General features: G+C 41.2%; 2 protein-coding genes across 8 annotated transcripts in view; both read right to left on the reverse strand.

The window, feature by feature from the left end:
* The window catches only part of LOC309720677 (uncharacterized protein), a 97,514-nt gene extending 91,883 nt beyond the window's left edge, over positions 1-5,631 (reverse strand). For all 4 annotated transcript variants that reach the window (XR_014280551.1, XR_014280552.1, XR_014280553.1 and 1 more), the window contains exon 1: positions 5,272-5,631. Coding sequence is in view for 1 of the 4 variants with exons in the window: in XM_082557803.1 (XP_082413929.1) it covers positions 5,272-5,616 (345 nt within the window). In the remaining 3 variants the exon portion in view is untranslated. The remainder of the gene's footprint in view (positions 1-5,271) is intronic.
* Positions 5,632-9,504: 3,873 nt separating this feature from the next.
* Positions 9,505-18,412, reverse strand: fam83b (family with sequence similarity 83 member B). 4 transcript variants are annotated; one of them, XM_082556645.1, is made up of 6 exons: positions 18,280-18,412; positions 15,179-15,280; positions 14,135-14,608; positions 12,816-12,980; positions 12,207-12,331; positions 9,505-11,799 (listed from the first exon to the last, which is right to left on the reverse strand). In XM_082556645.1, the coding sequence occupies exons 3-6, from the start codon at positions 14,582-14,584 to the stop codon at positions 9,903-9,905; spliced, it is 2,637 nt and encodes an 878-aa protein (XP_082412771.1). In that variant the 5' UTR covers positions 14,585-14,608; positions 15,179-15,280; positions 18,280-18,412; the 3' UTR covers positions 9,505-9,902. The 4 variants fall into 4 exon arrangements, with proteins under 4 accessions (XP_082412771.1, XP_082412769.1, XP_082412770.1 ...); XM_082556643.1 differs by lacking the exon at positions 18,280-18,412 and adding an exon at positions 16,441-18,245; XM_082556644.1 differs by lacking the exon at positions 15,179-15,280.
* Positions 18,413-27,457: the final 9,045 nt, after the last annotated feature.

The raw sequence follows: 27,457 nt of genomic DNA on the forward strand, positions 1-27,457 counted from the left end.
GTGTCGTCATCTGATGAAGAAGACGAGGGAGAGCCCAACTCACAGCCAGTTCCCACAAGAAAGTATCCTTTCCGATGCAGAAATCCACCCAAGACACTCACGTATGACACCTTAGGTCAGCCATCAGTCATAAACAGACACAAGTGATGTCCACAGCTAAGAGAAAAAAACTAAGTTCATTGTCACATGTTGAGTTTACTGTGGTGACAGTTTAAACAGAAAGGGAAGTGTTCACAGTAGCAAATGTTAAAAAGAGCAAATTTGACAGAGCAACAACTGCATGTATTTGTTTAATAGTTCACATGAGTTAAACAGGGAATACCAGAACCAGACTAGCTACACATAGAGAGATACTGGCTTGTATGTGAGATATACAGCAGTAAATGTGTGTCTGTGTAAAAGGTTACATGGTAGAGTGATAGGTCTACACCTTCAGCCTGATACAGAGCACGCCTGTGTGGCGGAGAGACTTTACAGACATTGCCTGGCCAGTAGTGTCTGTTGCTGGTACATGACATGAAGGGGGAGATGTATGTCATGCCAAAGACTGTTACCGGACAGAACGTATCTTGAGAGGCTGACTCCCAGTGAAGCTACTGCTGTAACCTTCTGTTGAAGACATGCATTCTGGAAAAAATCTCTAATGTCGGGATGACATTCATTTTTGGAGGGGAGAGTGTGGGACTCATGTAATGGGTGGGCACAGATGGAAGTATTGTAATAGATATTGCCCCCCCTCCATAATCTCATGCATTCTTATCATTGTTATGTTATGCGTTCAGTTCTGTATTACTATTTCTGACACATACTGTGATAACTGGCAATATAGCTAGGATACTCTGATCAATGATGATTCCCATGGGTGGTGCCCACGCAGGCACTGAATCGGGCAGCTTTGGGCTCACGCAGGCACTGAATCGGGCAGCCTTGGGGTCCTGTGTGTTCTACTGCACAGATAGCCTGCAGAGCGCAGCTACGCTGAACTGAAGTGCTTGTGTTTTGTATTTGCAGGTGAGCACAAGTTATGTGTTGATAAACGGAATGATGTTGACGTATGAGAAATGTATTAGAGTAAGGTACTGTCATTAATGGAACACAACGCTAATGTCGGAGTTTGTGATTTACATGATGTACCTGAACTGGTGTTAAACGGGATGTCACATCGCAAATGATGTAATGAGGGGATCGAGAGGGTAGTCTCCATGCGCAACAATACTAGTTGGAGGAGCATATGAGTGTGCAGAATATTGTAATATGAACATTGGTGGGAAAATACTGAGTAAATGAGTACTTTGTTAACACGTGTTCAGTAGTTATATGTAAAATGGTCCTGTGTGTTCTACTGCACAGATAGCCTGCAGAGCGCAGTTACGCTGAACTGAAGTGCTTGTGTTTTGTATTTGCAGTTGCAAATGAGCAAGTAAAGAGAACGATTCTGAACTCATGCACGCCTGGAAGTGTCATTTGTCCAAGTGTGCAACACTTGAACACATTTTGCAAAACTTCGCTCATTGTGCCAAAACTCCAAACACAAGTAAACATGACACAACACTGGGAAATATACCATTCACATCTGTGCCAAATTGAAACTCTACTCTCAAAACCTAAACTCTGCTGTCAAAACCTAACATTCCTTTGTCAAAATGTAACTCTGTTGACAAAGTGACACATACTTGCATCATATGCAAACACTTACAGATCAGGGGGAACACACTAGTCTACTTTATATAAAACACTGCAGTCTTTGATGTTCATTGTTTATTCAGAAGGCATATTTTCAGGAGACACATTTTCAAACAACCAAAAAAGCCAATAGGACTCAATATTGTACATTGCAGCACTGTACATTGCAGTACCATGAATTCAGATACAGCAAAAAAACAAAACAAAACACAATACAGTAATAGAAAAAACACCATACTGTAAACACAAAAAATCATGACAATTGTGCATACGTGGGCTCATGGATCCCGCCGTCTTTTGGGGTCTGGCCACAGGACCTCATCGACATCGCAAGCAATGTCTTCTCCTGCTAGGCACCGGGGAAAATATCCTCTTGCATGTCGAAACCATCCATGGATTGCTGTCACCTGAATGTCGCCGCAGGCCTGTTCCATTGCCTGCAGAAGAGGCATGCGGGCATGTGGTTGGCGGTCATATACACGCCATCTCCAAGCCAAAAAAAATTCCTCTATAGGGTTTAAAAATGGTGAGTAAGGGGGCAAGTATACCACTTCAAGTTGGTTGTGGTTGGAGAACCAGGCCTGGACCAGAGCAGCCCGATGGAAACTGACATTATCCCATATCACTACAAACATGGGCTGATCTGCTCTGTTCTGTACAACTATATCATGGAGAGCATTTAGAAATGTGAGTATATGTTGGCTATTGTATGGACCTAGTTTTGTATGATGATGCAGAAGCCCTCGAAGGCTTATGGCGGCACACAATGTGATATTTCCCCCGCGCTACCCCAATTGCCCTTTGGCCAATTACATTACGACCCCGTCATCTTGTTTTGCACAGGTCAAATCCAGCTTCATCAATGAAAATGAATTCATGAGGCTGTGCAGCTCCATCCATGGCCAAGATTCTCTGTAAAAAAAAGAGAACATATTACTGTACTACAGTGCTACACATACAGAACCCTCACCCCATCACACAGGTACCTGTGTAGCTCTCAGAGTGGATCCATGTGGTACTGATATGGTACATATTCAGCTGCTACTGGATTTCAACAATACTGTATTGTACATTGAGAGGATTGAGAGAGTTTTTGTTCTTCTGGTGGCCGTGGAACTGTTACTTTTATCAAGGAACGGGACCGCGGCACATCTCCTACACGCACGGACTGTTTACTCCAGAGATCAGCTGATCGCCCTGATGCCGGCCGGCTCGCTGGCCAGGCCCGCAGAAGTACCAGCTGAAATTTGGAGGAAAACACATCGGGGATGCAGAGGTCAAGGACAGAAGAGAAGAAAAAAGGTGACGGTGAGACAGCGGAGGCTCGAAGCGAGGAGGAGGTTTAAACCGTGTCTGCCGTCTATCGTGATGGGAAATGTGCGATCGTTGGCAATTAAAATCGACGAGCTCTCAGCACTGGTACGGAGTCAGAGGGAATACCGAGAGTGTAGCCTGATGTGTTTCACCGAATCATGGCTGCACCAGGACATTCCCGATGAGAATGCTTCCGTGGAAGGCTTCCACACTGTTCGGGCGGACAGGGACAGCATCGCTAGCGGTAAGCGTAAAGGAGGTGGGCTTGCTGTTTTAGTTAACAACCGGTGGTGTAACCCTGCCAACATAACAATCAAAGAAAGGATTTGTTGCCCGGACACTGAACTGTGTGCTGTTGGACTCAGGCCGTATTATTTACCCAGGGAATTCTCTCACGTCATCTTGGTGGCTGTCTATGTTCCCCCCTCTGCTAACCCCACAGCTGCATGTGACACTATCCACTCTGCCATAGCTCGGCTACAGACTCAGCACCCGAGTGCCTTTATTGTGATCTCGGGTGACTTCAACCATGTATCACTGGACAATACACTACCAACATTCAAACAATATGTGGACTGTCCCACCAGGGGAGAGAAAACTTTAGACTTACTGTATGCTAACGTCAAGGATGCATACAGCTCCTCCTCCCTCCCCCCACTTGGTAGGTCAGATCATAACCTGATTCACCTCACCCCCCGCTATGTGCCAATTGTGAGGAGGGAACCTGTGACCACCAGGACTGTTAGGAGGTAGTCAGAGGAGGCAATAGCGGAACTACAGGGCTGTTTCGAGGTGACCGACTGGGAAACACTCTGTGAGCCTCACGCCGAGGACATCAATGGGCTTACTGAGTGTATCACAGGCTACATAACTTTCTGCACCGACTCCATTGTTCCAGCTCAGACTGTTCATTGTTACCCAAATAACAAGCCGTGGGTGACTAAGGACATCAAAGCCCTCCTCAACAACAAGAAGAGGGCTTTCAGAGGGGGCAACAAAGAGGAGGTGAGGAAGATCCAGGTGTTACTAAAGGACAAGATCAGAGAGGCTAAGGACAATTACAGGAGGAAGCTGGAGTGGAAACTCCAGCAGAACAGCATGAGAGAGGTGTGGAGGGGCATGAAGACCATCACTGGATTCAGGCCAACCAACAGCAAGGGAGCTGAGGGAGGTGAGAATAGAGCCGACGAGTTGAATCTGTTTTTCAATAGATTCGACACCACAGTGTCTGCTCCCACCCCCACAACCTCACCTGCAGTCAGCCTGGAATCCAGAGCCACACCACTGTGCCAGCCTCTCTCTTCACATGTTGCCTCCTGTGAGATTCCTGACACCCCTCCCCCACCCATCACCTTCACTCAATACCAGGTTGAGATGCAAATGAGGAGACTTCACTCAGGCAAGTCTGCTGGACCAGACGGAGTGAGTCCCCTTGTCCTCAAGACCTGTGCCCCCCAGCTGTGTGGAGTCTTTCATAAACTGTTTATGCTGAGTCTGAGTCTGCAGAGGGTCCCGGTGATGTGGAAGACATCATGCCTCGTCCCTGTACCAAAGACGCCTCGTCCCAGTGGCCCCCAGGATTACAGGCCCGTGGCACTGACCTCCCACATCATGAAGACCCTGGAAAGGCTCATCCTGGACCAGCTGCGACCCATAGTAAGACCACATCTGGATCCCCTTCAGTTCGCTTATCAGCCTCGTCTCGGAACAGAGGACGCCATCATCTACCTGCTCAATCGTGTCTACACCCATCTGGACCAGCCGGCGAGCACTGTGAGGGTCATGTTTTTTGACTTTTCCAGTGCTTTCAACACCATCAGGCCGACCCTCCTGGGTGATAAGTTAGCAGCGATGCAGGTGGATGCTTCTCTGGTGTCCTGGATTGTTGATTACCTGACAGGAAGACCACAATATGTACGTCTCCCACAGTGTGTGTCTGACAAGGTGATTAGCAACACAGGGGCACCACAGGGGACTGTCCTCTCCCCCTTCCTCTTCACCCTCTACACCACAGACTTCAGCCACTGCACAGAGACCTGCCATCTTCAGAAGTTTTCTGATGACTCTGCGGTGGTTGGATGCATCAGCAGGGATGATGAGACAGAGTACCGGGCTGTGGTCGACTCCTTTGTCACGTGGTGTGAGCAGAATCATCTGCAGCTCAACGTGGCAAAGACCAAGGAACTGATCGTGGACTTCAGGAAGACCAGGAAACACTTGACCCCTGTTTCAATCCAGGGGGTCAGTGTTGACATTGTGGAGGACTATAAATACCTTGGAGTACACATTGACAATAAACTGGACTGGGCTAAAAACACCACAGCACTTTACAGGAAGGGCCAGAGTCGTCTCTATTTTTTGAGGCGACTGAGGTCCTTCAACATCTGCCAGAAAATGCTGAGGATTTTCTATGAGTCTGTGGTGGCCAGTGCGATCCTCTATGCTGTTGCATGCTGGGGGAGCAGGCTGAGGGTCGCAGATGCCAACAGACTTAATAAACTGATCCGTAAGGCCAGCAATGTTGTGGGGATGGAGCTGGACTCCCTCAAGGTGGTGTCGGAGAGGCGGATGCTGTCCAAGATAAAGACAATGTTGGATAACACCTCCCACCCACTCCATGACATGCTGGTCAGTCACAGGAGCACGTTCAGTGAGAGACTGAGATTACCGAAAAGCACCACTGAACGACACAGGAAATCATTCCTGCCTGTGGCCATCTCCCTGTACAACGCATCCACTTAACACACTGTTTGCTGCTACAGCTACACATGTTTCTTTTCCAACTATTTATTTATAAGTGACTTATGTATGTATGTATGTATATATATGTATATATTGTACTATTCTTAGTTAGCGTATTGTCTGTCTTGTCTTAATGTTGGTTTAAAATGGAGCACTGTAACAAAAAATAATTTCCCCCAGGGATCAATAAAGTATTCTGATTCTGATTCTGATTCTGATACATGTAAAGGACAGTTACACTTACCCGTACATATTCAGCTCGAAGTCCTTTGACCCTGTCACTGTTCCTCTCAAATGGGCCTCTGTAGAGCTGCTTCATGGTGATGCTGTGTTTTCTCAAGATGCGTGTGATAGAATAGAATAGAATTCAACTTTACTGTCATTGCACATGCACAGGTACAGGGCAACGAAATGCAGTGGTGGTGGTGATGCTCACATGGTTTATGTTGTTGAACACTTGCCTGTCTGCAAGTATTTGCTTTCGTAGCTGGTGGAGACGGATGGCATTGTCTGCCCTCACTAGGTCCTCAACAGCAAGTTCCTGCTGTTGTGTGAACATGCGTTGGCGTCCTCCCCCAGAAGGTCTTCGAGTCATTCTAGAGGAATACAACCACATATTGTCATCGCTTTGCTTATTTTTCTTACAGTACTTTACTGTATATACTGTATCATCCACTGTACAACACTGTACTTCAATATAAGTAATCATGGTATGTTTCACAGAAACTACCACTTTGGCTGCAAAAGGAGCATTAGCACCTTGCAATACCCTGTACACTTGATATGGTAATGTGATATACTGTAGAGTAGAGTAGAGTAGAAGGTAGAGAGGTGAAGACAGACCTGTTTTCTAGTCGGAATGTTCTTATTACAGATGCCACTGTGAAGCGGCTTAGATGTGGGTGGACTCTCTGCCCAGCTTCCCTCATAGTCAGGCCCTGGTTGATGACACCAAAGTTGCTCTTATATCATCAGCAATATGGGTCTGTGCATGGCCTCTTCGACCTCCTCTTCGACCTCCTCCTCCTCCTCTTCCTCTTGCTCTTCCTCCATCCATGCTTGCAAAGTTCTTGAATTGGCTAAACTGAGGGCTTTTTGTAGTTGGCTAATTGGTGTTCAGTTTTGCAAGTAAGGTCCTTCAGGTGTGTATTTGAGTGGTTGCAATTACCCCATGTGTTTTGTATTTTGGATACATGTGTTTTCCAAATGGCACCCTGAAATTTAATTTTGTGAACAAAGTGTCTTATGTATGAAATGGAGTGTAGTATGCAGGACCATGTGTGTTGCATAAAGGAGTAAGTGTGTTGCATAATTGCAACTAGGGTGCAAAGGAGCGCTTTTGTTTAAGGTATGGGTACATGTGTTTGAGGTATGGTAACAAAAGCTTCAAGTTGTGTTACTTTAGTCTAAGCATGGGTTTATAGTGTTCAAGCAACGGGCAAAAACTGTAAGTACTCATTGTCTTACTTTATTATTATCTGTTTTTTTCTTTACCTAATCTAAATTATCCATCTTTAAATGTTGACTTTAATGAGGCTGACCAACTGTCTTTAATGACATGTGATAACATAAAAAAAACACGTCAAATACTGTAATTTTCTTTCTTTTTACAATAAGAATTTCTAGCTTTTTCCATATATTTAACAAAAATAATTTCAGGAATACTGCAAATAAACAAAGCTTCACAGCTGGCAAGTTCAGCATATTGAATTCTTTTTTAAATACTCCTGTGCAGTGAGCTTGTCACTGTATATTAACTGTATAGAAATAATACTTGAATAATGAAAACGAGAGATGAATTGCTGCAGTTTACATGCATTTACACTCAAGGCAAAGTGTAAATGCATGTGCACTGGATGCTTTACCATTATTTCCTGGGTGCTTGTTTTGAATAACATATCTATTAAGATCTCTGAATCTATGCTATGCATGAAGTTAATTATTATACCTGACAGGTCACAAAAATGCTGTTGTTGTTGTTGTCATATCATTAAAAATATTTACTGCTTTTCCTAAAGAGAATAAAATAAGAGCAAATATTTTGCCACTTGGTTAAAAGATTGTGGTCTGATTGAATACACAATAACTCATGTGGTGTGCTCCCCACCAGCCCGAGGCACTCATAGCATAGAGTACAGCCAGTGTTTGTGTGTCAACACAATCAAATTAGGAAATCAATGTAGTAATATACGAACATACGAACAACGGTCTGGATGACCAGCATTACCATACCCATATGGAAGAACAAAGGGGATGTAGCCGAATGCTCAAATTACTGTCCTATCCGCCTACTATGTCACACGACGAAAATATTCGAAAGAGTCATCGATGCACGTCTTCGGGAAATTGTCAACGTCACCCCCAACCAATGCGGTTTTGTAAAGGGATGTGGAACAACTGACGCCATACACGCCGCCCGACTCCTGCTGGAGAAGCACAGGGGAAAAGAACAAGACGGTACATATTGCCTTCCTAGACCTTGAAAAGGCTTTCGACAGGGCCTCATATGGCACTCCCTAAGATCGCATGGTGTCCCTGAGGCGTACATCAAATGGATACAACTCCTCTACGACAACGCCACCAGTTCAGTCCGATGCACCACTGGACTATCACCTCCCTTCCCAGTTAGAGTTGGGGTCCACCAAGGGTCAGCTCTGTCACCCCTCCTCTTCATTCTATGTATGGATACCATCACGGCCGAGCTCCAGGTACCTCGTCCATGGTCTCTCCTCTTTGCCGATGACGTATTCCTCGCCAGCAAAGACAGAGAAGAGACCCAAACGACGACACAACTCTGGAAGACCCGGCTCGATGAATACGGTATGCGGCTCAATACGAAAAAGACCGAATACCTGGAAGGAGGCCCCCAAACTGATGGCACCATCATAACTGACAGCGAAGAGTTGAAGAAGACCGCTACTTGGGCTCAGTCATCAGCTACGATGGAAATATAACCTCCGATGTCCGAGCACGAATAAATGCAGCCTGGTTAAAATGGCGACAGGTCACTGGTGTCCTTTGCAACAGAAGAATGCCAGATCGACTCAAGGGAAAAATCTACAAAGCGGTGGCCCGCCCAGTAGCCCTGCTCCGATGGAGCTTCGGAATTACAAGACGGGACCATGTTACGAACAAAGACATACGGAAGCGACTAGGTGTAGCCCCAATTAAGGAAAAGATGTTTGAGTCCCGCCTGAGGTGGTATGGACACGTGATTCGAAGCGATGAGAACTCTGTAGCAAAAACGGCAATGATGATCGACCCAGAAAGATGCCGGCCTCGAGGCAGACCAAAGAAACGGTGGATGGACAAAATTAAGGAGGACGCCTTGGACAGAACCAAATGGAGAAACCTTTGCCGAAGAGCGGACCCTGCACCAGCGGGAACAACGCCAGGATGAAGAATATACGAACATATTGCCTAGAGACAGGCTTGCACCTTGAGTCAAGTGTGGGACATTGACTTTTGACTTAAGGCACAAAACCCATGAATTAAAACAAACTCTTATGATGAATCTCTTAAAAGCAATGAGTTAATAAAGAAAGTGTTCTTCATTTTCCTGAATACAATATATTAAAAGTGATGCAAATTTTTATTAAGAAAATACAGCACATGTTTTACAGAAGTATTGCACCCTCCCAGCATTCGGCAAAACCTGTCTGACACAGGATGTGCTCCATCATATCTTATCTTGGACACCTGTAGCATTTGCAATGTTTTTTTTTTTTTGTTTTTTTTTTTGTTTTTTGTTTTTTTGGACATTTGCAATGTTTATTCTGTAACTTACCCGTCAACATTCATGTGGCTTTGGCAGTAGTAACAGCACCTTGGTATGTGTATGCACTTGCAGCAATACATTTTATACTTTTGTGACATTTTGAAACAACAAAAAGGTACGCATCCCCAAACACATTCTGACAGTGAATTTGTTAGGAAGTTCAAGTAGAAGAAAGACACAAAAGCAGCTTGACAATTGTATTTCCAGATTGCCAATATATGGCATCCATCAGTGCACCTATAAACCAGTAAAGACGTAAACTCTGTTTGCCAAAACATTTTCTTAACGCAGCAAAGTGCAAAGCTACATGTATAAACATTACCAATCACATGTGCATTAGTAGTTATTGACCTGTGAAGAGTGTGCGTAATGCTAAGACACGTCGCTACTTGTTCTTGTGTATAAAATTTCCCACTCTTTGAAAGAATTTCTCCAGCTTGTTTTCATGATGTCCACTGGCAGCCTGAGTGCTGTTGAGTTCAATAGCTGCCTCGCCTTTTGGAAGGCTTTTGGACTTCTCCTGGGACGGTTTGATTCTGAAGCTGTGTGGAGTGCGTAGAGAGGTTTTCTTTTCCGATGAGCCGAAAGGCTCAAATCTGCTCGACAGGCGATTCTCACCTCCTCGGTCTTTGCTCCAGCTGCTTGAGTGAAATCCAGGCCTTGTGTTTTTGTCAAAAATGCTGGGTTTCTTCTGTGTGGTGGTTTTGGAGAGAGCGCTCTGCGGAGGTTGTTGTTCTTTCTCAGCTTGGAATCGCGATTTTAAAGATTTTATGCCCTCCACCTTGTTCCTCTGGCGCTCTGAGGAGTAACTGAGAGAAATGCTTCTGCTTGGGAGATGTTTTTGTTCTATAACTGATGTTTTCTCCTCATCCTCAGCAGTCAGAGTGTCTGAGCTGTCCGCTGACGTGAGACTTGGTGTTTTTGAGTTCCTAATTGAATTCTCTTTTTTCTCTTGTATGTTCAGCAAAGATGTGATTTTCTTAGCACCTGTGCGGTTTGATTTATCAGTCAAATCCTTGCTTTTCACATCCAGGGCTGCTGCTGACAAAGCCCGGGCCGGTGGCTCCTGCCAAATGGGGCCACTGGGACTCTTTGTGCTTGTCATGCTCTTGACATCATAATGGGAGACAGGTCTCTGATCTTCATTTAGATTTGACCCATGTCCTCCATTCAGTGCAGTCATTGCTGCTTCACTTTGGCCTTCTTGCATCCTTACAAAAGCATTGTACATGTGATTTGATGATTCGTGTGTGCTTGATCTCGGATCTGCCACACTGTGCCTTTTGACCCAGTTGTCACTGAAAATGTTAGGGTTTGTGATTATTTGCCTGTCTTTAGCTCGGCTCAGGTTGGCATATGAATGATAAGGGTTTCTACCTGTATCATAGCCTGCTCCTGTTGGAGTCCATTGCATGGATGAGTAGTGTAAATGACTGTTTTTTGTGGGGCTAAGACTACTAGAAGTATGTAGATATCTGTTTGCCTCCATTTGTTCTTGTACGGTTGGCCTGAGAGCAAGAGAGGACCTCATCCCTCCCTGCATGAACGGGCTAGCTTTGTCCAGTTGTTCAAACTGGTCTAAATAGTCACAAGAGTCCCCAAATGGGACATCAGGATTATTAAGATATGACTCGATCCTCAATGTACGCATATAGGACTTGGACATATTCTCCAATGTTGGCATGTTCTGCTGCTTGGATAGAACTCGTTTGTCATTTCCGTTGTAAGACTGCAAATTGTGACTTCTGTGTATCTGTGGCACTTGTAAATAATTATTCATAGCATAGTTGTTTGCTCCATCTCTAGAGATATTCCAGTTGCTCCCTCTAGGCTTGATGTTCTGTGGGATGGATTCGTGTCCATCTTGCCTCTCTCCAGCATAGCTGTGCCTTTTGAAGAAGTTCATCTCCTCCACCGATTGAAATTCCTGAACACCAATGCCATTTTCCATCAAGGGTCTAAGTTTGTAATCTTCCTCTTCAAACAGCCTCTCTTCATAATCTCTTTGACCAAGGTTCCTCTCACGAGTCTTCCGATAGACTGTGTCCAGACTTTGCCTCAACATGTCCCTCCGCTGAAGATTTGGAGCAGAATGACAGTTTGGTAAAATCTGTTGCCCAAGTGACCCGTTTCGTTGGAGCAAACCCTCTGGAGGACACAGTTCAGGTGGCACGATCGATCGGGCATAGAGGGTTCGAAACTCCTCATCGTAGGACTTCACCAGATGTCCTGTGATGATCTGAACCATGCTCAGATTGATCTTCTCAAATGACCAGGTGAAACTGTAAACAAACAGGAAAATACTTGTATAAAAAACTGTATTTTGATTTGTTTCCCTTGGTTTACAGCTTAGATTTGTTATCCTCAAATAGTTGTTAGTCTCAAACTGAAAGGCTTTCACTTTAAATGAAAACCTTTCACTTAAAGGTTTGCACTTACAGACTCTAAGTACACTAGTAAAATACATTTACAACACCTGGAATACTGAAACTTTTTTTTCCACTATAAGTGCAGTCACATTTTCTACAAGCTTTTCACATTAATAAACAGCAAAAAGCTGAAACAAATAATAAATACTAACTGTGACAGAAATTTTGTAAAGAGCCAGAACAAATATAGTGCTGAAAGCTTTTTGTGTGCACCTCAGTGGTCTCAACCACAGCTCCGGTTGTATTGCAGTTTTGTTTACCTGTATGAGCCGTAAATTGCTGTGTGACAGTCAGCTAAAAGAAACTTCTGCTCCATTGCACCATGAAATTTAGCTCCTAATCGACAGCGGTAATCCTGACCTTTCACGGTGCGCACCCTCATGTTCTGCAATCAGAGCAATGAAAGGAGAGTGTCAGAACATATGTATGACTGTCACATTTTACAAGTGGTAATAATATGTCAAAGAGGAAATTAATATGTGATACAGGCATGCATATTGTACAGAATCATTCCGATTATTTGTTGAATCGTCGAGTTGTTGTTGTTGCTGTTGGCATGTAATTTCTATTTAAAAGGAACTTTGTAGGTGTGTTTGAGTCATTGTAATCTCTCTCCAGTAATTACAACTCCACCCAAAAACAGGATTAACCAGATTTACTAATAATTTAACGCTTTAAAGTTAAGGTTTATTTTTTTAAAAAAAGGTCATTTGTTACTTTGCATATGGCAATAAACACAATTTTTTGAAAACTATCTTCTTAATTATTGTGAACTTTAAAAACATTTTAAGCCTGGGAAGATAATATTTACATGTAAGAATGCATGCACAGCCAAAACATCAAATAAATCCATTCCATCCTAAACTTACTCTCAGTTGTTGGAGTTTCACATCTTGGTTTTCAGCCATTGTCAGGAAACTTTTCAAATGGTAATCATCCAAAAGCACATAAACCGGGACTCCCCGTATTGAAGCGTCGACGGCTTCTTTGAATATATCCACATCAGTAAACACGTCCATTACAATGGCAATGACCTGCAAGGACAAATCAACAGTGAATAGTAAATCAATCTGACATCTGCAAGCTCATAAATGGTAAATTGCCTTAAATGAGACTCTGAAAAATCACTTATGAACAAAGTCTCCAACATGATTCCATGCTGAAGAAAAAGGGACACGATAAACGGCTACATGTGCTTATCTATAATCAATACATTTAAATGTTTGGAGCACTCAAAGCACTTTTTACCACAAGTCTTGTTTACCCAATCACATGCACATTCACACAGGCACTTTTTCTATACCTAAGCACTTTGTCTAACAGGCATGCACACACTCACACTCCAATGGATGCATCAGGGGCAACTTGAGATTCAGTATCTCCTGAGCCACAACCATCCATTGATCTCAAATCCATTTCAGTCACTCCTGGAACATTTTTGTGAGTGGGACCAAACTAGAGCCCTTTTGCTTCGTTCTTTGATTTCACTTCAGGTTCAGTAAGTGTACATAAAAGGTTCCTAATGATAATGCAGACGGTGAAATTCCTGGACGCTTTGAAAATAGCACTATCACACTGTGTTACTGCAGGATGTAATGAACCTATGTGTGACTTTACTGAGTGTTACTTTAATACATATTGTGCCTGGACTGTGTGTGATCTCCAATGCACTTTCATATATGCACTATTTAAAAATTAAAAGTTGCTGTCTGGACAGGCTTGAGACAGTGCAGCTGCTCTGTTTCATTAAAGATTTATTCCAGTTCCGTTTTCTTTACACTTCACTAGCATGAGAACTGAGGGGGTGGGTTCTTTAGCGCTTTGTGAGCTTTAGGACTGAGATATGCGGGCACGCATTGATCACTTATGTTGATACTTTCCTGCCATTTTCTGGTGAACATGCTGCTTTAATTAACAGTCAGCTCAGACTTTTAAAAAAGCAATCGTCCACTACGCAAAACTGACACAGGCTGTTTACTGAGGTGTAAACTGCTTCTTATAATGCAGTAATCGAAATTACTATAAAAATAGTTCACACACTCATTTCTCATGATGGTGAGTTGCAGAACCAGATTTTGGCCCAGGCAGACACTCCTTTTCCCTGAAGGAGAAAGGTGCTTCTGACATGCTTTTGTGATCAATGCGTGCCCGCATATCTCAGTCCATTGTTGCTGGTAGCTCTGATTACCTGTCTTGCATCCTGAATGTGCTTCCGGATGACTTCTTTAATTGTTGGGCTGTTTAGTCTCGGTGGATGAAAGAGCAGATCTATATTAGTCTGTAACATTTCATGCAAAACCTCCGGCCACCCTAAGTCCAGATTTGGCGTTTCCACATCTGAGTGCATGGGCCAATATGTCCCAGAGGATGATTTGGTATCCGAGGGATCTTTGATTTCCTCGGTCTGGGTTTGAGGTGGGAGCTGTTCTGCATTTCCAGTGATGAAGAGGATCTCATCTTCGGAGAGAAAGCTCCCGAGCCGTTCTCCTTTTAAGAACTCCTGGTAACTGTCTCTGCCGCCATTCACCAAGCGATCAATTGCCAGCCGATACGACTCCTTATAGTGAGGCTGAATGAAATCCTCTGATTTAAATTCACCTCGCAAGGAGGACAACAGGGAAAACTCTGGAGACTCCATGGCTCCAGACTTTTTCAGTAGGACCTGTAATAGAAAATGAAAATCAATGACATAATGTTAGAGGATCAGAGAGCAAACAGTGCAACAGGGTGGAACATGTTGACTCATGGCAACCCTAACGAGGAAAGGTAAGCTGTAATGCAGTATGCGGAAAGTTGTTAATGTTAAACTATACTACAGTTTGCATGGAAAGGTCAAAGAGTACATTAAAGGCAGTGTTCTTATATAAAGCAGTAAATTATTTAATGTTCTAGATCGTTTATGAGGTGATGAAGATATTAAAAGGCATGTTTAAAGATGTATTTTAGGCATTTTCCAGGCCTTATAACATATTACAGACAGGAAAGCAAACTCTAACCCGAGCCTCTGATGGAGGCCTCAGCATGTGGATTGCCTTCTCAACCAGGTGAGCTATAGTCCTGGTCAACACATGGTTTGTTTTAATGGCGTGTACAGGCCTAATCGGCGAAAGTATTTCAGTTTGCCTCAACAACATATAATCAGTTTTTTACGACGCTGTTTCGAAACCTGAAAGACTTAAAAATTCACATCAAGGAATTTCCACTGTACAGTTGAAATGTAAATAAAACCAACCTGTTTTCACTTCTGTCACTTTTATCAACGTGAAGACCCAGCATGGTTGGATGGTTAGAAAGGTGTAGTTGTTTTTCACCTGACGTTAAGGTGAGCTCACCACTAGAAAAAGAAATCAGGGGCTGTACAAAGAGCTGTTTACTGATTAGCTAACCAGCATTTCCTCAGTAACACTCAATAATAAGATATGATAAATTACTTGAGAAGAGGGTGGTAAATATCTCATGCTTCAGCATGCCCATGTTATATAAATAACACAAAATAAAATTGCTAAACCAGGAACTACATGATAATTTGCTGTCAGTAGATTTATATTTTAAGTGGTTTTTAATGTACTCTGGTAAATCTGGTCTGTGTTTTACACTTATTTTGGTTTTGAAAGCTGTTTTGAAATACTGAACACCATATCTGCTCCTTCCATGTTTAAATGTGAATCGCTTCAAACTGGGGTGCCCTTTTGCCCCTTTAGAGTTTAGATTGACAGATTGACAGCTTAAAGCTATTGCCCCTGTTAATATTAGTACTGGACAACAGGAAATACAAAAAAACACTGTAACCTTTAAAGCCCACGGTTTTCATAAATTCGGTGATCCAGGTGCTTCCCTGTTATATTTGACATTATATGTCCAATCAGGTCTCACCAGATTAATGCAAACACATGTCGGCTGAACAAACGAGTGTTACAATTTAAACATTCAAGCTTTTCACTCTAGTTTCACATTAATGTTGGCTAAGTGTAGAGAGCATAGAGTCAAATTTGCACTCGCCCTTTTCGCTTTTACTTTCCTCTATGGGAAAGTGTGAGTGGAAATTATACTTTCACTGCCGACTTTGCTGCAGAGCATGAACCATTGCCAACATACAGATCACCTTATGTACAGCTGTTTCTTATACCTGTTTTCAGGTACCTTTTCAGCTTTCTTGTACATTCTGATTTTATACATGCGCAGTTATTTACATTTTGAGTTAGATCTCAGTTATCAAAGCTCCTTCAAGTGTGCGGCTTGGTTGTGCTGCTTTTCTGGTAAACAGAAATGTCAAAAGGCTGAGCAGCTGTTATCGCAACGCGTTTAATCATAGGACACACACCTCATAACAACGGCTTCTGTTTACATTTATTCATAAATCTCCCAGTGTTCATTCATTTGAAAGCGAGGCATTTGATATTCTTACAGCCGCTCGCTGAATGTCTCTCAGCGGCTTCAAAAGCTTAGTGAGCTAGTCACAACAATGTTATCTTATACTCAATAACAGTGACTTACATTTAGATTCCTGACTCTGTGAAAATCCTCTTGACTGCTCCCAGAATATCCCGCTTACATTTACATACTTTCAACTTATGTTCAATGTTTAGAGACTCATGTGTGCCTACTGAAAAAGACAAAGAAGCAGAGGTGTCTCAACATGATAAGCAGTCTGCAGGTTGAGGGTGTGGATTCCAGTTCTAACATGCAAATTATCAGACTCGAAACTCGCTCACAGGGAGTCATAAACCTGTTTCAGACCTAAAGCCACTCCCCTTCTGTATTTGGGTACAAAGTTCAGAATGACGAAAATCTAGCATATTGACGGACACAAAGAGGTTTTGTTAATACATCGGGAATAGCGGCACAGCACTCCTCAAAGACAATACATTTTAATTTTAGAGTGTGACTCTATTTATTGTTATGTATGGCAAGGAATGTTGGTTTAAAATCAAATAAAACATTTGCAGTGTCTTCACATAGATGACTCCTATAAACCCATGTGAACTCAAACCAGAAAGATTACTCATTATCTTAACCCCTGTGGCTGAAATGTCAGGGTGGAGCTACTCAAACTTATTTTGCTGACACAAGTCACATCCCTTGTCCTTTTTGGTCAGCACTCAATTGGTAATGAAAAAGGGGCTATTGGGTAACAAAGCCGCAATCACTAAAGCATTTTACCTGATGCGAACGAGTCTAAAGGACAACAACTCAAACAGCCAGTTTAACTTTGTTCAAGGGCTGGGTGACTGCGAAATAATGTGTCTAACATAAACAAGACATCCATAAAAGATGTTTGTTACACAAACATTTACATTTACAGAACCCAAGTGTGTGTCAGACTGAGACAAATGTATTCTCTGTTGCACGTCCGTTTACAGTATACAGTGTGTTATCATGGATTAGGGACGACCTGAATTTCAGTTTAATTACTTTATTTGCTGACTATTAAACTGAAATGACCAAGTGTGACAAGAACAGTGTTCTAACCTCCCTGTCTCGGTGTATCCAAATGCCATTAGCCTCAAAGCACTCAAAGCATTTTTCAGGCCAGTTCAGGTTTATATATCATGCTGAGGACTTTAACAACAATTGATTAACTAACACCACAGGACACCCGCTGAAATAACCATTAAGCCTGTGCCTAGAGAAACAGACTCCCCTCCAGTCCACTCCCTGCAGCCTCAGTTTGAAAATATGTCTGTTTAATCTCTGGGAAAGTTAAAAAAAAACAACAGTCTGACATTTTAGGAGGTATCCATTTAACCGATAGTCAAAAGATAGCTTGAATTATCCTTGCAACAGCACGAAGACTGGAAATGGGAGAAAATGGCTCATCCAAAGATGACCTGCCTACCAGCACTCCTAAAACCTATCAGCATCCTAAATGGATTTTTTTTTCTCTTAGATGCAAAATAATTATTAAGCACAAACACTATTACAGGTCCAGCAGAGTGAAACGATTTAAGCGACTGCTTATTCTGTTTTCAATTAACTATCAATTAACTTTCACAGTGTGCTAAAGCACATTCAGTCCCAACTAGTTAAGACTACCATGGCTTATCAGTTTGCCTAGTTCTTTTTCTTCTGTGCATCACATTCTTTTAATCAGTAAATAAATTCTGTCTTAAGTAACCTGTTCCTAATAATATGACCAAGATATGAAAATCAAGTTCTTTTACATATATGTGTCTCACTGAGCTAACGCTGAGATATTAAAGCAATAATATGATGATTATTTAAGAGGGACTATATCCAAAAAGCGCCTGTCTCATTACATTATTCCAAATTACTTGTCTCTGGTCAAAGATTCATGGGAATGTTTGCTCATGAAAAAATGGCATTGTTACATACAGTGTCGACACTCTGCTCCTGGGTCAGGGCTCACACACCTCGGGTAGTTCTCCAGGATTTCGCTTGAAAAGTAAAACCACAACGAACAAAATCTCTGCACCATTGTTCTGTCTTGAGTCTGGGTGTGTGTGGATTAAGTAACGTATGCAGGGAGTTTCTTTTCCTTAATCGGCCTCCTTGTGAGTCACCTTTTGTGACACCCAATCCCTGTAGTCATGGTCAGTTCCTCAGGCTGTTCTCAGCTCCTGCCGGCAAGTCTGAGCAAGTGGTGTGTTGTTATGTCGCTGTGCAGCGCCTGTAATCAGTTAACTACAGCTCTGACGTCTTGATAAACATCAGTGCTGAAGCAAGAAACTTGTCACTGAGTACGCTCAAAATAAAGAAGGAACTTATTAGTCTTAGAAGCATTTAAAACTCATGCTGCATTCCTATAGCTTTTTGCTCTTTTTGTATTTGAGAGTAAAAAAAAAATGTTTTGACTAGTTTTCCATATTGAGAAATCTCTAGAGACTAAGCAGCAGGCTTAGTAGACAACTGCTTAAATCTTAAATCATTCCTCTTGCAACATTTAAATGAATGGTTTACAGTGTAATCAGTATAGAAGTATGCTCACATACAAGGTGAAATCAAAGGTTTCGGCTGTTGTAAATTACAGGTGTAATTATGCATGCTGGATTTGTATCTGTTAAACACGGGAGGAAGTGTTATATCACTGCTTCGGTGCAGAAGCTTGATCACACCTTGTTTAGTGGTTTGGATTTTTAGTTAATAGCCCACACAAATCAAACATTGCTGCCAGGCTAACCACAACTTTAAGTAACAAATGGAAAAACACAGATGCCGGAAATGCATCCAGACAAACAGTAGTCAGGTTCTTTATGGTCACTCATTATCTGCTGTGGTGGGTAAATACATACTTTCCTGTCCTGACTTGATGGTTCAGCAGTCAGCCAAGGATGTGGATAGGTGGTTCACCCTCCAGCTTTTCATCAAGCCAGCTCAACACAACATATTAGAAATTCAGTTTTGAAGTTACGCTGATACTCATTTCTGGTGCCCTAGCAGAAGCTAACCGACCGTCCACTTCATCCATGAACCAAGCTCTCAAACAGTAAGACAGTCTACTAAAGTGGACTGTATATGAAAAATGGGAATTCAAGATTCAGAGACTGAAAAGTGGAGCCATTGTAACCTAACATTTTTTTTCTGTTGGCCAGTAGGGGAAGATATATTAGATTTTTTAAAAAGCGCCCAGGGGTGGGATTCTATTGGTGCTGCGAGGCTGTAACTCAGGATGTGGGTCAGGTCCTCTACTAATCAGAAGATAGGTGGTTCAGTCGCTGCCAAAGTATCCCTGGGGCAAGATACTGAACCCCAAGTTCCTCTCCAATGCGTTTATCACAGTGTGAATGCTAGATAGAAAACACTTAGGTAAAGCAAAAGTGTGTGTGTGGTTGGGTAAATGAGGCATGTTATATAATGTACACTGAGAGATTCTCAAGGCAGCCGAGAGATGCAATCTCTCCAGGGAGTCCTGGGTGTGCCCTGGGGCCTCCTCCTAGTAGAACATACCCAAAATGCCTTATCTAAAAGGCATCCTACACAGATGCCCAAATCCTATCAACTGGCTTCTTTTGAAGTGTGAGATCATCTTGTGAGACAATGGAACAAAGTGCAGCCAGCGTCCAAAGAAGAGCTTTGAATGTCCTTTAAAAAGACTGGTGAACTATTCCTAAAATAGTTCTATTGGTTATACAGACTTTCAAGTTCATTAGACTTGTACAAACTCTGTCTTTGCCTGTGCTGTATTTCCATTTCTGTTTGCATGTCTTAATAAATGGTTTCACTTAATTCTAATTTACCTAGTGAAATATAAAGAAATGAGGGGTTGCTCAAGACTTGCACAGTACAGCACCTTACAGATATTGTATCTATACACTTTCTAGTCATATATGGCAAAACATAGATTTATAAAATTATGATATTTTCTTAATTTAAAAAAAAACCCTTTGCTTTTATATCCCGCCCATCAATGAATGGGAGGGCAAAGGGGTCGATATGCTGAAGCTTTTACTGACAACAGAAACTGAGAGAAACTAATGGGGAGAGATGTGGGAAGACTTACATATGTGCATTTTTCTGTAGTCTAAAAAAGAAAAACACATTCAAACAGTGTAGTTAAATTTGATGCAAATTGAAGACTATTTTTTAATTTAAAGGCACTCTACAGCACACAAATCAGTGCCAATTAGTTTCATAAAATGAGGATCCAACATGTTTTCCACTCAAGTACATTTTAAAGTAAATGGTAAATGGTAAATGGCCTGTATTTATATAGCGCTTTTCTAGTTAAAGTTAAAGACGATGTCAGCTGATGGCACTTATTTTAAACCTTTTTTCTTGTGTTTTTTTGTTTATTGTTTCTGAATCACTGAACCACCTAGCCCTAACCTCCCACAGTAATGAAGGAAAAACTTCTCATTTGTGGTTTTCCCTTCTTCAAAACAATGTCTTCACACTGTGTCTAACTCAAACAGAATGCATTGTTCTTCAGCTTGTTAGATAGCACTGAATCAAAGCCCCACACTGGCATTCAGATGTCAGTTAGAAGGTCCATTTTCATGAGGCCGTGCTAACACCTGCAGTTCCCAATTTTTTCCCCCGTTGTGTTCACATTCAGTGCATGGTCATGTCTGCACTGCAGCTTTCTCTTTTCACTTTCAGTGAGTTTATCATTAAAAAGTAAAAGTAAAATTAAGTACATGACTCCGTGTCAGTACCCAGCCTTTAACATGGGCTGAAAAACTGCCCCTGGTGGTGTCGTTACAGTGAATCATAGAAAAGCAATATGGCTGCATTCTTACTAGAAATAGCAGTGCTTGAAAAACAAAGCATTCCCTTTTTTGAACATTAAAGTACTCATTAGCATTCGTGCATAAAGTCTAACAAAAGATTTTCCACTGTCATCTCAAAATGGTCTGACATCTGTGCCAAATACTTAAAATATAAACTGTTTCCTGGAAACAAGTACAAACACAGAGCCGCCCTCAGCGCTATTTCAGAGGAATTAAGTAAAGCTAAGGTGCTGAAGGAACTATAGAAACTTTTGTACCTTAGAAGTGCACAGTGTGCCATTTGACCATGCTGTATATGACAGCTGTTTTGGTTTGAGGTTGAAAACGATCATCACCTTCTCTATTTTCTGCTACCCACAAAAGTATGAAGAGGACAGAATCTCAGTGAACTTAAATTTTAGTATCCATTTATTAGCTAACAACAAATAGCTAACAACACAGCTATTTTTGTTAGCTATTTCATGGATCGTGGGACATTTAATATTGCTGACTTTTATAAGACTGTAGCAAACCACATCTTCATTTCTGATGGTCCAATGTCAAATATTTTTGTCAAGCATTTTGAACGGAGTTTTGTGATTACTGAAGAAACTCCAGAGAAATTGTTGCTGCTGGTGCAACTGGTCGGTCGCAATGACTGGTGGGGGGTGGAGTTGAAAATGTGCAATTTTTAAAAAAGATACTTGTCCCATGTATACAAAATGAAAAGCACAGACAGTGGCTTCAGTGTGGCTCTGTTTTGATTTTGCTCTTCTTAATGTTTAAACTTCACTCTTCTTTACAAGTGACTGCCACACTAACAACAGCAGAACAAGAGTAGCCCACAGACCAGTTGCCTTTATCTGGCAACAGACAGATTCTCTCTGCAGGTAGACAGTCCCTACTGTCATCACGCTGTCAATGGAAACCCATTTTCAGCCCATCACTGTCAAGGGTCTTTGTTCTGTCTGCTGGAATTTATCTTATGCTGGTTTCTCAACACTTGTAACTCAAAAGGCTGACTAAACTCGCCGAAGTGACAAAACATTTGACAGGTTTAAAAAAGATTCAAAAAGCTAAATAGAATGTTTTCATCTTGAAAATCTGACAGCTTAAAGCATGCAAGTAAATTTCCATAAGTGAAGACTTTAATTCAAAATTCAGTGATCTTTTTTAATGAACACACAGTTTTTATTTTTAAAAACATTAAAACATCTTGAAAATGTGAAATATGTAACTGGAGGATTTATTTAAGTTCCCATAACTATCCTGGGGCTTTTATTTTGAAAATCACACTACAAAATAACTGTAGCTGTATGTGCAAACTGAGAAGTTGTACTTTGAGAAGTCCATACATTTTAAATCACACTGGTCTCCCGATCAACCAATGGCTTTTATTTTGAAAATACAACACACCTGGTTCTTCCTGTTAGCTACTAACAGGGTCTGGGACTGTTGTCTGTTGTACATCAGTATGTGTCACGAGAAAGCAGAAGACAGCTTTAAAATTGTGTGCGCGTCTGTGTTTTACTTTACTACTGCCAGCAGGGCGATGTAGGCTGAAGTCAAACACAAGGTGATCATTTAATGCTGATAAGACCAGAGATTAACAAAGTTCAAAATCCAAAGATTAACAAAGACCAAAGCTAGGTATACAAATCTATGAAGCACAGGAAACTACTTCAAGAGAACAAGCAGCTTCATGGAAAATGTGACAAAGGTGAGACAAACAAATCTCTACCGAAATAAAACAGGAAATTTAAAAAAAAACTGAACAGGGGATAACAAGTCGACACAGGGAGAACAAACAGGCAGGGAAACACAAATGAAACTGAAGGAAAAGAATGAAAACAACTCTTATGAATAACAAGCTAAGGACTAACCAAAACTTACAGAACCCCAAACAAAGAAAATCTAAAATAAAAGACTTGAACAATAAGCTCAATATATACAGGAGCCGCTCGTAAATATAATACATAAAACATATATATACATAAAAGTATAAACAACACTGGTAGTCTAATTTTTCAAAAGAAACAAAGGGCAAACCCAAACATGAATCATACACAAAAAGAACAAAGAACTCTCAAAAACTTTTAAAAAGACCCAGGACCATGACAGAACGGCAGCTTACATACTGTATTTACCTACATACATACATGCTGTTACAATTTGTCTTAAAACAGAGTTTAAATTATATCCTTGACTCAAAACATGTTTTTGTATTTTCTGTACTTTCATTGCCAAAGGAGACGGTCACAGACTGTCAGCGACACCACAGATATAACAGATAGATGGCTAGATAGCTTTAAATACACTGAAATGTGTATAATTTCAAACATGGCCTTATAATCAGACTCAAGCATTTGCCTGGGAGACAGACAGGTATTTGGTGTGATTGCACAAGACAAATATCAGCCAATCACAGGGTTGATAGTTGGGCGAGAAAGGATATTGAAATTAACCATTTAGATGGAAATATTCAACTGAATCAATTTTTCAGCCGCCCATTGCTTATATCTGGAATGCAGCCCAGGGCTAAGGGTACAAATCATCTAGAATTAAATGGAGTTTCCAAAACATTTTATTTGAAATTACAATGTAATTATATTTACTTGAAAATGTGTAGATACATATTTGTATCCTTTTGGGGGGGGATAACAGCCTGTAGTTGTTTGCTATAGTTTTCAACAAGTCTCACTCATGTCTCCTGAGCAATCCTGGCCCATTTTTCTCCTCCAGATTTGATGGTTTTCTGACATGGACCTTGGTCTTCAGTTCACCCCACAGATTTTCAGTGGGATCAATCGAGTCAGGACTGTGTGCAGGCCAGTCAGTAAGGTTCACTTTGGTCTTATTCTCTTCTTCCTGAGAAAACGTTGACAAAACAAATTTCATACACTAATGGAGTAATAATTCATTTTATCACAGGAAAGTAGAAATACCTAAACTGTAAGTCATCTTATACGCAGAGCCTCTGTGTTATTTAGTTATTTCCCCATTTTACACTGTAAATATGTTGTAATTGTATTATGTGGCTTAAACCTTGCCTTTTAAACATTTTGATTATGAGTTATATTGCCATGAAACATTGCTGTTTCACTATTCAGTTGTGCTGCTATTTTTAGCACTTTGCACTAAAAAAAACTTTTCCACGTTAAAAATTATGTGTGATTCTGTTCTCTAGGCATATGAGCAGTCAGTCTGTGTATGGTGGACAGATAAAGAGATACCGGTGATTCTAAATTGCCCATAGGTGTGAATGTGAGCGTAAATGATTCTCTGCCTCTCTGTGTTAGCCCTGCGTGGCACACCCCAAGGTGCACCCTGCCTCCGGCCCTGTGGTGGCTGGGATAGGCTCCAACATATCCCAGGGACCTGAAATTATGGTCTTACTAATAGATTTTTTTTCTGCTTTTCCCACTCTGTTGGTTAATTCATCCACTCTGACCCCGCCTTTCACTTGAATGAGTATTGATGGAGATTATTCAGATTTTTGCAACAAATTATGAAATGATTTGTAAAAAGTAATTAAACCAAAGTGCTAGCAGTCATAACACTGCCAAGCCATGTGTAGGAGGCTCCAAGGAAGAAAAATAATAATAAAAAAAAAGGAGTTCAGTTGATCATAATATTGTCATAGCTTCTGCTAAGGCCATGCTAAAGATTCATTGGCAGGACACGCTGGAAGAAAGTTCAAGGATTTTAATGATTTTAATGAACACTTCAAATTTATAACGAGTAAGTATTTATCCTTATTCAGAAATCTCTGTTCCTTTGCAAGATTAAGTCTTGTTACCATCAAGTGGTTTGACAGATGAGTGTGTTTCTATTTCCAAGCTGGTTGCTGGTTCAAGTAGTTATTGCTTTTACAGTGGAGGTTACAGGCGAGTCTTTGGGTGGCACAAGCACAGAAACAGGTAAGAATACTGTTTCTGATAAGTTTGAGTTCAGATAAGTATTTTCTTGTGGGTGGGAGTGGAACACAAGTTTCTCCAGAAGCAGGTGGCTACAGCAGGACAAGATCTGTGACAAAAGAAGACAGGTCTGGTAAGTGCATTGAACGGATTAACAGGTAAGCAAACAAAGCATGAGAGCTGTGGGTTCTGTGGTAGTGAGTTACAATAACACAATGTATACCAGCAGTCCAACAAGGAACACAGAGGACAAAGATAGAGAACGCAGGTTAACCTGGGAGGACACGAGCATGGCAAACATATACAGGGTGGGCCACTTATATGGATACACCATAATAACATGGGAATGGTTGGTGATATTAAAGTCCTGTTTGTGGCACATTAGTATATGTGAGGGGGCAAACTCCTCAAGATGGGTGGTGACCATGGTGGCCATTTAGAAGTCGGCCATCTTGGATACAACTTTTGTTTTTTCAATAGGAAGAGGGCCATGTGACACATCAAACTTATTGGTAATGTCACAAGAAAAACAATGGTGTGCTTGGTTTCAACGTAACTTTATTCTTTCATTGTTTCATTGCTTTCACTTCCATTGTTTGCAACAATCTGACCAGGGGTTTTTAAATTTCATTCATCTATTCATTTTATATCCATATATTGCTTTTCTGTAGCCAACTCTGAGCATTAAAGGTGATTGATCTAAATATCCATAGCATCCATCCTAACACTGGTATTGATATCCAACCAATACTAGCTTTATAGCACTGATATCTTAATTCTCGCCTATAAGTTCAGAGTGTAGACCAATGAATTGTGTTACTTTTACATACACTATGGAAGTGTCTGTAGAATGTGTTCAGAAATGATTGATCTCATAAATTATGACACACTGCTCTCCCCTACTTAGGCTGCTTTTATAGGTTAAAAGTATCAGTATTGGTATGGATACAGGTATTGGTGTGAAAATTTGCAGTACTGCACGACACTGCTGAGCATCAGTGTTATGGGAAGTATCATGCTGTCAGCAGATCTCTTTATCTCACAGCCTTGTTTTTTTCTGTCAAAACTATTTTTTAATCTAGTCACATTTTACCACGTGTTTAAAAAAACCTATGCTTCTGAAATAGAAAAAAGACACTGGTGCTTATGTGTGCTTATCATATTGATAAGACAACTTTAGATCTCATAATGTTTGCTATTTGAGCACACAAAAGAGTTTTGTTTTGTTTTTTTGTCACAGAGGAAGCATCAATAGATGCTCTTTTTGTAATTTGCAGCTTCATTGCCTGTTCATCTTGTGGTAATTTGCTTTTGGCAAGAACAGTCACATCCCTTTTTACTCACTTAATTAAGTTTAGAGAATAACGTCCACTTGCTGTGACATTTGTGTTCACCCTCACATCATCTATCTCTAGTGAATGAAAAAGGAGAAAATATAGGATGACGCTGATGTATTTGCAGGACTATAGCACACAATATAGCCATAGTTTATATTCATGGGAGAAAATGAAGATTTAATGATGTATCAAAAGAATAAAAGGTGACAGATGTCTCAGCCTCTGGCTGATGACACTAGTGATATTTCAGGGATACCTCAAGATTCCTCATGCTCTGCTGTTATCGTTTGGGTTTTTTAAAGAATTGCCCTCAAGTACCTGCTAGCAGATGAATTTGTATTGAATTTTTGTGCACCTGAAATGCATTGACCTGGTGGTGACACCCCAAAAGAAAACAAATAAACATTTTATTCTTCAGCATTAATATTTTATAAGTTGTCCTGTTTGATCGGTATATTAAACCCATTAAATGGTTTTTTTTATTTGTTCTATTAACAAGTTCTCCTCTCAGGAAAAGCAACTTATAGTCTGACCTGAGAGATTTGCTTTGACATTTACAGAGGCTACTGTGTCCAGGCCACCATACTTTCTGCTGCAGTTTTCTTCGCTCTGTTCTTCATGGATGCTGGAGATAAATTTAATCTTCCTAGTCACGAGTTCATTATTTGCTCACAGTGATATTATTTCTGTTTTTACAATATAATAACATTTGTGTAAACATTGTGAATACCAACACAAGGGAGGATGTAATTTTACTGCTGGAATAAAACCAGCAGAAGTAAACAAGCTTTCTGGGGGGCACGCAAAAAGGCAAACAGTAATGTTTTATAGATATTCTTGGCTATCCCTTTGACAGCACATCAAAACATACAGCTCTCCACACATGACGCATATCAAGGCTCTCTGAAATAATTTATGAGACCTTCTTCACGGATGCTACCCACACTTGCACAACAGCAACCGAGATCTACAAACCAAATCGAACTTTTGTTGAGTTTTGGCTGCACCCTGCATTTCTGGATCAGCAAACAATACATGAGATGGATAAACTTCCAAGCCCTCATGTGAAGGTGATATGTTAAAAGTAGCT

The sequence above is a fragment of the Aulonocara stuartgranti genome (genome assembly GCF_965226115.1).
Source record: "Aulonocara stuartgranti genome assembly, chromosome: 13".
NCBI classification, from domain to species: Eukaryota; Metazoa; Chordata; class Actinopteri; order Cichliformes; family Cichlidae; genus Aulonocara; species Aulonocara stuartgranti.